This window comes from Mus pahari, chromosome 8 (assembly GCF_900095145.1).
Source record: "Mus pahari chromosome 8, PAHARI_EIJ_v1.1, whole genome shotgun sequence".
NCBI classification, from domain to species: domain Eukaryota; kingdom Metazoa; phylum Chordata; class Mammalia; order Rodentia; family Muridae; genus Mus; species Mus pahari.
Window position 1 is genome coordinate 59,579,126 of NC_034597.1, and position 10,218 is coordinate 59,589,343.

Below are 10,218 nucleotides of genomic sequence, written 5' to 3' on the forward strand. Positions count from 1 at the left end.
TGCTATTGTGTGCTTTCTTTTTACCATCCCAATATCTATGTTCATTTTCTGTTAAAATGGATGGGGAAAAGCCCATCAGGCCTCGATCCTACACAAAAATATAGGCAACTGAGTAAAGCTGGGATGGGAGAGGTGGCCCCAACCAGGAAAGAGCACATCCATTGCTTGTGCAGTGCCAAACAGTCAACCCTGAAAACATACATACAAGTAACATAGTATGGACTTAACAGATTCTATGTAGTAATGTATAAGCATAAAAATGTACATATGCATGCAATAGTAATTGATAAAAGAAAAGGAGACCACAGTTTTGAAGAAGAGCGGGGAAGGATATATAGGAAAGTTTGAAGGGAGGAAAAGGAAGGTAGAGATATTGTAATTAAAATATAATTTCAAAAATTAGCAACAACAACATTAAAGTGAGTCTCATCATGATAAAATTTATTTAACAGGAAATTAAGTCCAGCAACTTTTTAGGATTTAGATTTTAAAACCATTTGCGACTAAGTATGGCCCTTTTGTGAAAATATCCTGTCTTGACTGTACCCTATTTGTGTAGAATTGGTAAAGGTCTTCCTAATTTACCCCTTTCCTGCTGCCCACAGTTATTTAGGGTGTGACATTACTGAGGCAGATTAGTTTTAAGGTGAATATTAACCAGGATTTTGATATATGTGTGTGTGTGTGTGTGTGTGTGTGTGTGTATGGTGTGTGTGTGTGTGTGTTTGAAAATATTTTAATGACCACACAAATCCTTATTTTTATTGATAGCATAGTTTATTACAAAAACCAATGAATGGAGCCTTACTTTTCCATCTCCACTAAGAAACAAGCAACACAGACTTCTCAAAAATAATTCTTATACATGATAGTGTGAGAAACTCTATTTGCTCAAATGAAAAGTGCTTGAATATAACCAATATTCCCACAAGCCAGAAAATCCGGGAAGCTTACAGGATGTAGGACGAACTGGCTGCTGAGAAACAGGAAGGGGCGGGGTTCTGTTCCTTCTGCTAGCTCCCCCCCTCAGCAGGTGGCATGCTTCAATTCCTACCCCGCAGGAAGGAACAAAGGGATTTAGGGTTAAATTACTTGTCATTTTGCAGTTTGGGATTAACTCAACAATTCTGTGGAGTATGTTGAGGAATTCAGCAAAGGTTCATCTATTTTATTCTCCAAAATGTGAAACTAAAACCACATTTTCAGGCTCCTCACACTCACACTACAGATAAGACCACTACAGCATCTCCTTAGCTTATCTACTTACCTGGTGACTGGACTGGTAGAAACACATAAAGTAGAATGGAAAGAGAAAAGGAAAGATCTTCCTTCATTGTTCACCAGGACTTGGCTCCAAGATTACACAGATTCCCAAATCTCAGGACTAACGGTCTTTCTAGAACCGGAGTATATTTGCATACAACTACTCAAATTCTTCTAAAGACTCTTGTCATCTCTAGACTAAAACTTAATCTACAAAAATGCTGGACAAATAGCTGCTATATTCTATTACGTATGGAGTAATGAGGAGAAAATGTCTACATAGTCAACACAGGTACAAGTCATATTTTGGGATATTCTTCTTCTTCAGTGATTAAATTCGTGGGTTCACAGAGAACGTGGCACACAGAGATAGGTCTGTCTGTATAGATGCACAGCCTAGTTGGGCTTCCTGGCAGAGGCAGGGTCTGGACTTCTGCCCTGGCAAAGTAGCTTCTCTGTGAATTAGACACTGGATCATTCTCTAATTAAAGAAAATCAAAACACCAGAAGCAATGGTTATAATACTGATAAAACATTATGGACTGACACAAATGGAAATTTATAGACTTTAAACAACACATGCAGTCACACGAGGCAAGCACATCAGTGGTTCTACTGAACAAGGAGGAAGGGAATTCAGTAACTTGTCTTAAATCCCACAGTAGTTTTGCAGAATTAAGACTAGAATTTAAATGTCCAGAGTTCAAGCTCAGTGTCCTTCTGATGATGTTGAACTGCCCATTTCACACAGAGAAGTGGATAGTTACCTATCATTCCAGCCCTCCAAGGAACTAAGATTTTTGCTCTGCTTTTTATGTTTTATACACTCTGCTTCTGGTCTTGGCATGCTTTCCAAAATTCTCTGCAAAGTGGACCCACATCCTAGTTCAATGAAGTATTCAACACTGCTTAGTAAATAAATACGGAATCTTCCCTTTCCTTTGACCTCGCTCCTTTCCTGAGGAAGTGATTCTGAATGGTGCTGCAGTTAATTATTTTATTTTACTCTCCCTGCAGTTTTAATTCCAGGAAATTTCTGAGAAAAGGACACAGAATGCCTCGTTCCCATCACGTCTCCTGAATCCCAGCTTGGTGACATTGGTTGTTATTATAGACTTTACATACAGACTATTTTACACTCAAACAAAACCCTAATCCCAAATGCAAAGCCCCTAGCACAAATCACACTGGTATGTAAAACACGCCCAATACCTGGGCTCTATTCCACTGAGGCATTTTAAAGAGAATAAAACTGTCAAATTTTACATTGAGTTCTTAAATGCTATTGATTTTCTGACTACCTTGCAAATGATACCTATCATCTCTAAGGAGTAATGAATTGTGCTCATCAATCAAGTCTTGTCAAAAATATGCTTTAACTCTTTTCATATTAACTTGTTAACTGTAGGAAATTATACCAATTTTAGCACAAGTTCCAGGAACTCTACTTTCATAAATAACACAGTAATCCATTTTCTTATATGGTTATGATCAGCCACATCGCCTCAGTTTTGTGTATAATGCATCCTTTCTTCACGACAAAATTAAGTCATTTGAAGAGTGTAAGTAAACTTTGTTTTAGGCATGTTGTTGAACCCAGTGGGAGATCTTTTCAAATCTCAAAGGAAAGTGCGAAGACCTTTGGGGAACAGAGAGAAGATGGTGCTCACATGATGTGGTTGGATGCTTCACTGCAGTCAGGCTGAGATTTCAGTCTACATGTCAGGGGCTCACAGCAAAGATTGGTACATTCCTTCAAAGAACAAACAAAACAATCCCTGTATTTAGTACAAGACAACTGTTAAAGAAAATTTCACCTTTAAAGTATAATATTTATTAATTATTTGAGAATTTCATATAACTATATATATATTTCTTGAGACAAGATCTCTCCACATGACCCAGCCTGTCCTAGAACTTCTTATGTAGACTTAGCTAGCCTTAAATTCACAGATCTGCCTGCCTCTGCCTCCTGAGTATTGCCAACATTCCTGGCTTTCCTCTACTTCTAAAAACCTATGTATAACTAAGTGTGGAGCCATCCATTATAATGTAACCAAACGTTATAGAGGTAGCCAACTGCTTTCTAGCTGGACACAGGAGGAAACTCAGGCCTGGGCACTGGGAACCTAGCCAAGAATCCATGGCCAAGGAGGTTACAGGATCCAGGGTTAAAATTAACTGTTATCCTGCTAACTAGACATCCTCAGCTGCCCTCTGAACTCACATTTTTATGCCTATGGATTAGTGCAGCCCTAGGGCCTCATCAGAGAAGTTTCCCATTTTAAGCCTATGTTTTAAGTCTATTTACTCTCTCGTACCAATTCCAGTGACAATAACCAGGGAAAGTCAATAACAGGAACAAACACTGTGCTCATTGAACACTGTCTTCAAAGACCAAGGGATGGAGGTCGCAAATAATTTTTTTTCAGATAAATTTTGCCTAGAGGGTATCACACTTTAATCTGTCAAAATGTTCAAGGATGAACATTTTTTTAACTATCTAAATGATGTGAAAATAGAGAAAAAAATAAATTTTTTTTTCCGGGTGTGGTGGTGCACGCCGTTAATCCCAGCACTTGGGAGGCAGAGGCAGGCAGATTTCCGAGTTCGAGGCCAGCCTGGTCTACAAAGTGAGTTCCAGGACAGCCAGGGCTACACAGAGAAACCCTGTCTCAAAAAACTAAAAACTAAAAAAAAAAATGTTTTTTAATACACCTGGCTACTAGTGTTATTAAAATGTGTAATGATCACACTCACATACACACACACATGCACACATCATGTATGCATGTACACACCTACACATGCACAGATGCATATGCACAACACAAAATGCACTGTGTCATTTAAACTCTAATTTATCAATATAATAACTACTTCATCTGTGTGAGTTTTCTTAGTCCAAAATGTAATGGTTCCTGATCATACAAATGAAAGAAATGCACTCCATCAAATTAAGGGACTTAAAGTAGAAACAGGTCCTGATATTTCATTAGGTAGCAAAATTAGCAGATAATTTTGGCATCCAAATTTGAGGTATTAAAATATGATTTCGCACACATATATACTGTGGATAAATGAGAGAACATTATCATCAATAAATATAGGCAACAAATAGCCAAAACCACATCCAATAATATGAAAGATAGAGCAACAATTCTTCATAATGTATATTTTATGGGAAATTTAATAAATACCAAGACAGAAGAGATATGAAGATATAATAACCAAAATGTATAAATAATATTTTCATTGTGTGTGGAATATAATTCTCTACATAGAAATACTGAAGTCAATGCTTAAAAATATTTGACAAATCAGTAAGATAATTGCTCATGATAATAATAAAATGACAGGGTGGGAAAAATAATAAAATGACATCAAAGGTAATATCAATAAATTATAACCTACATCAGAGAGAAAAATCTTAGACACCACAAAAGAAAATATGAAAATACTTCAAAATAAGCAATCAAATTCTGACAAAACTACATTAAAAATCTGATACACAATTCAAACTTCTGAATAAATGCACCGAGATGACAAAAACCTAAGACTCTTTCTATACTGTCAGACAGCTGTCAAAAATAATGGGTAAATCACAAGTTTCACCTATGTTCACCAGTTATGCGCTCTGCTCTCTGAACTGAATTCTTTGGGTTATATGAACCTTATGTTTCTAATTAAGGATAATGGCAATCTCAAATTTGTGGATTTGTTTTACATAACCAATAAGATGTTGTCTATGGAGTATTTTACAGATTGTCTCATTTAAATCTCTTCTAGCATGAACGCCTTTTTAGATCTTAAGAGGAACAAAAGATAACAAAATAGAGTCCTCTAGAAGCCTCTATGGGCCACACATGGTGGTATATGCCTGTAATTCCAGGATGCATGAGGCTGAGACAGGAGGATCCTGCACTGGAGACCGTCAGGACTAAAATGTAAAACTCTGTCTCTAAAAACGAATAAATAAACAGGAAATTTTGGGCACCAGTCCGAGGCATTCATCGATGCAGCAGCTGCCTTGAAATTATACAAACCTTAGTGAAACCAAAATAGCCATCATTCCAGAACAGTGGTTTCCAACCTTCCTAATGCTGAGACCCTTTCATAACTGTAATTACCTGCTGTTATGAATCATAATGTAGATATTTATGATTTCCAATGGTCTTAGGTAAACCCTGTGAAAGGGTCATTCCACCCCAAAGGGATCCCAATCCACCATTTGAGAACCAGTGTTTTAGATGGCCATTGCTAGGAGCCTGTACACTATAGGTTCATGCAAATTTTTTAATCTCCTTTTTTGTATTATCAACTGCCTATGTCACATGCTGATTTTGTGAAAAAAAAAAAAAACGAAAGAAAGAAAGAGAGGCCTTCCATCTAGATATGTGACTGACTGTTCAACATATGACTGACTGTGGCCTGAAAAGTAGACATGTCTGAATACAGTGTCTACAAGGAATGTGGCATGCTATGGGTAATGGCTCAGTTTTTGTTCTTTTTTTTTTTTTTCGTTTTTTTCAAGACAGGGTTTCCCTGTATAGCCCTTGCTGTCCTGGAACTCACTTTGTAGACCAGGCTGGCCTCAAACTCAGAAATCTGCCTGCCTCTGCCTCCCGAGTGCTGGGATTAAAGACGTGCACCACCACGCTGGCTATGGCTCACTTCTTTACATGTGGCTTTGTACTATTAGGTCATAAACAGACTCTACTATTTCTTTTTCTTTTTCTTTTTCTTTTTCTTTTTCTTTTTCTTTTTCTTTTTCTTTTTCTTTTTCTTTTTCTTTTTCTTTTTCTTTTCTTTTTCTTTCTTTCTTTCTTTCTTTCTTTCTTTCTTTCTTTCTTTCTTTCTTTCTTTCTTTCTTTCTTTTTTAAAGTGCTTTTCATAGGGTGGTAAACTAAAATCAAAAGGAAGACACAAAACACCCATAAATGTGTGTCACACTCTGATAATGATATCGTTTTTCTTCAGAAAGAATTTCTAAAGGAGCACTACAAAAAGGAAAGGGGAATAGAGAGATGACTCAGCAGCTAAGAGCTCATGCTGCATAATCCTGAGAATGAAGGCTCAGATCCCGGGACCCATGTTTGCCAGTTCAAAACTACCTGTATCTCCAGTGCCCAGCAATCTGATACCTTCTTCTGGTCGCCAACGTGTGCATAGAAACACACACACACACACACACACACACACACACACCATAAAAAAATTCTTTTAAAAAAAATGAAAAAATTAAAGTGTATGATTTTTACCCAAGGAGCTCTATTTTAATATCTTAGTAAACACAACTTTAAACCTCGTGTATTTTCATACCTCAGGAGAGCCACAGTCGCACTCTTCTCCCATGTCCAGAACTTGGTTCCCACATGTTGGTTGTATTATGTTTTTAGGGTCAGGTGCCAGCAGCAGACACCTTGCATTTCTAGATGAGAGAAACCCTTGAAAACGCGAGCGACTGACGGTACTGAAATCCTTGGGGAATTTTGAACTGTAACAGAAAAAAAAAAAAAAAAAAAAAAGAATAGCATGATATACAGTATAGAAGCTTGTGGATGATAAACAGAAGAATCTAGTGTTTCTCACTGTGGGACACAATTCAGTAGGAACTACAAGTTAGCCAACATCCAGGACCTCTCTACGCTCCTACGTTAAGTGGTGAAGCATGTGTAGTAAGTGTCCTAATTGGATGTTGTCTCCTAGCAATCCAGAAGAAAAGAGGAAAGAATTTAAAAACATTGTAATTGTTCTAGTTTCATTTATGTGATAAAATATCTTGGCACAAAGCAATTTAGGAGAGAAAAAAAAAAAAGAAGTCAGAACAGTTAGTCACATCACATCCAGTCAACAGCAAAAAGACGGATGCATACATGCTTGCTTGCTTGCTTTTGCTCAGCTCTATTTCTCTACCTTTATATAGTTCAAGATCCTTATCCTAAGGACTAGTGTCACCCAAAGTCAGTTGGGTCTTCCATATTCATCCCCAAGGCAAGCCCCCATAAGACCCACAATGCAGACAATACTTCACTGAGATTCTTTTCCCAGATGATTCTAGATTGTGTGAGGTTAACAGTTAAAGCAACCATCACAGTAGTTTAAGGCTATCCAAAGCAACAAGAGAGATTAGTGTTCCCACTGTTACCATCTACTCATCCCACACTGAGGGGTGAGCAGTAGGAGGAGGCAGTCATGATCTAATTAAAGGAAATGAATGGAGGTTTCCATAGTCTATGGGCAAACTTCTTATATGCGAGCACCTCAAGAACAAAACGTACTATACACATTTTTATATCCCCAATCTTGGTAAAGTATCTGGGATTATCAGATAATAAAGGATTCTGCTAAAATAGACTATTTAGTTGGTGATGGGAATAAATACATGCTTATCATGAGTGTCTTACAGTGAAACAAACTATCATCTTAATCAGGCTGGTATTTTTAAGGAAAATATGGAACCACTTTACATTAAAAGAACCCTAAGATAAAATGATGTAGTCCCCATAATAACCTCTGTGGTTGGATATATAGAAATCTTAATGCATGAGTCTTGAATTTGGTAAAATCTATCCATGAAGAAGCTAGAGGTTGAATTATTAGGGTACCCGTCATTTGGAAGAGGATATTCCTCCCACATATCCACAGATCATTTAAACTATTTAGGAATGGTAACTTTTCTCTTTACTTTGGGATGATACCATCTTACCTTAGATACTGATTCATCACACAGCTGCCAGAGGGACACTTGGTATTATATGGAACATCCTGCATACCAAGAGCATGGCCCAACTCATGTGACATCAGTGCAACAAGAGCCACATTATTCTTTTTTTTAGCCTGGAAAAAAATAGAAGCATCTGTTAGTTCTTATTTTATTCAGTTATTTTTCAGTTCTTCTCAAACATAATGTCCAACATGAATAACTTGAGAGAAGAATAGAGTATCTGTAAGCTCATTTTTCTGACATTGCTTTTTGCCTGCTGGGCCTGATATGACTGGCTTCTATAAATACAAGCACTGGGTTTGTGCTCAAGCCCAGTCAATGATGAAGAAACTACTAGATGCTGAATTCTCAGTAAATTAGGCTTAGACTAGTTACATTTTCTATGGAAAGTGCTATTAGGTATGAACTCACATTCACGAAATTGTAGTTGTGATTCTAATGCCATTAATAGCAATGGACACATGATGCCTGGTATGCATACATTTTTCTCGTCCGATCTCTGAGCAGCTATACAAATGATTCATTTATAGATATCTAAGGCCATGAAAGTAACCTTGCTGCCCTTTCTACTCAACATGTGGTCCTTATTCTTTAATAGGAACTCAAGTATGAGGCCTTTGCCAGGCTAATTTTCATAGTCCAAGGACTCTTCAGAGCAATGTACAATAATGGTTTTATTTCCACTTTGATTTATTAATTCAACTTATGGTCATGGTGATTACTGTGGTACAGTATATTATTCTCATCTTCATAAAGATGGAATCACAGGATGTCTTAATAGAAGTATACAAACCTCAATCACAGATACAGAAGATGTAGTACAAAAGGAATTCGCAGCTGCCATTCCCACACGTCCATGGAGGAAGCTAGCTCCACTGTGTGAAAGGTAGAGAGAGACCCCATCACAATCTGACTCTGAAATCAGTAGCTTGGGGTAATAAAGTCATACATCTCCTTTGATGTCCCCTAGCCTTCTGTATGTTCATGGGGCCCCAGGACAGCTTCTATCATATTACAGCCTCATAATTATAGGTGGATATTCTGTATCCAAGTATCATTTTATTGATCTTGTAAGGACCTTCAAGTACTTCAAGACCCAATTGCTAAAGATAGGAACATCAGGATCCTCACAACCTACTGGAGAGATATGACTGAGCAGAAATTCTTGTCTAGAAACCCTGGAGAAAACCATAGACTCTGCCTGTGCGTCCCCACCTTGGCAAGAAGGTATTCACCTGAGAAGCTGGGCATGGTTATGGATCCTTTTTCCCAGGTTAGAATAATGCCATCTCATGAAGTGTGTTAATGTGGCACCAAGGTTGGGCTCCACCTTTATCTTATCATGGTCGGACCAGATCTCCATGCCCACCAAAGACACTTGAATATCTATGGTTTTATAAATCTGTGGAAAGAACAGTTTTTCATGAAAACACCCAGGATTGCTTTCAGTTCACTTGTTGATCACAAGTGATAGATAAAGGGATGTGATACTGTAAATTTCCATATTGGAAACAGATATGATAGGAAAAGGCTTTGTTACTGTCTATGTTTTTTGTCTTGATAGGCTCTTGCTCTTAGCCCTTTAGAGAGGAAGCCGCAGGTTAGCCCCAAGCATAGCTGTAGAGACCCACATCTATGACAAATGCCTTACCACATTGAGCAGATTCAGCACCTTGAACACAAAGCTCCGCATCTGAGTGACATTCCCATTATACAGCTTATACTGAAAATTACAAAATATAAAAGGTCAATATTAAAAGAGAAAATAGAAACTAGAAGGCTTATGGGTACAGGATTGAATAGAAAATTCACATGCTGAAACATAGTTAAAATCTACTCAGTCATTGACTACCTCATATCATATTATATTTCAACAAATTCTACTTAAAATAGAGGTTATGATAAGATAAAAATTAAGCACTCGTAAGAAATTACAATATCCTCCATCTTTCTCTTGTTTCTGGTTTAGCTTGGTTTGAGGTAGAGTCTCACTATGTAGTCAAGATGCTATCAGACTTAGGACCTTTCTGCTTCATATTTCCAAACTGGGACTACAGAATTAGAACTGGATGTTTATTCATCTTTAAGTTGAATACTTCAACTTAATGGTTTACACATTTTACACCAACTCAATATTAATTCAGGTTTGAATATGAAGCAACATAAGCTCTAGTTTCTCTCTCTCTCTCTCTCTCTCTCTCTCTCTATATATATATATATATATATAT

General features: G+C 37.3%; 1 protein-coding gene across 1 annotated transcript in view; it reads right to left on the bottom strand.

The window, feature by feature from the left end:
* Positions 1–758: 758 nt before the first annotated feature.
* Adamdec1 (ADAM like decysin 1) overlaps positions 759–10,218 on the bottom strand; it is an 18,465-nt gene continuing 9,005 nt past the window's right edge. The window contains exons 8-14 of the mRNA XM_021203950.1: positions 9,642–9,713; positions 9,226–9,392; positions 8,784–8,865; positions 7,973–8,103; positions 6,586–6,760; positions 2,934–3,016; positions 759–1,744 (exon numbers count right to left, since the gene is read on the bottom strand). Of these exons, the coding sequence (XP_021059609.1) occupies positions 1,738–1,744; positions 2,934–3,016; positions 6,586–6,760; positions 7,973–8,103; positions 8,784–8,865; positions 9,226–9,392; positions 9,642–9,713 (717 nt within the window). The 3' untranslated portion in view covers positions 759–1,737. The remainder of the gene's footprint in view (positions 1,745–2,933; positions 3,017–6,585; positions 6,761–7,972; positions 8,104–8,783; positions 8,866–9,225; positions 9,393–9,641; positions 9,714–10,218) is intronic.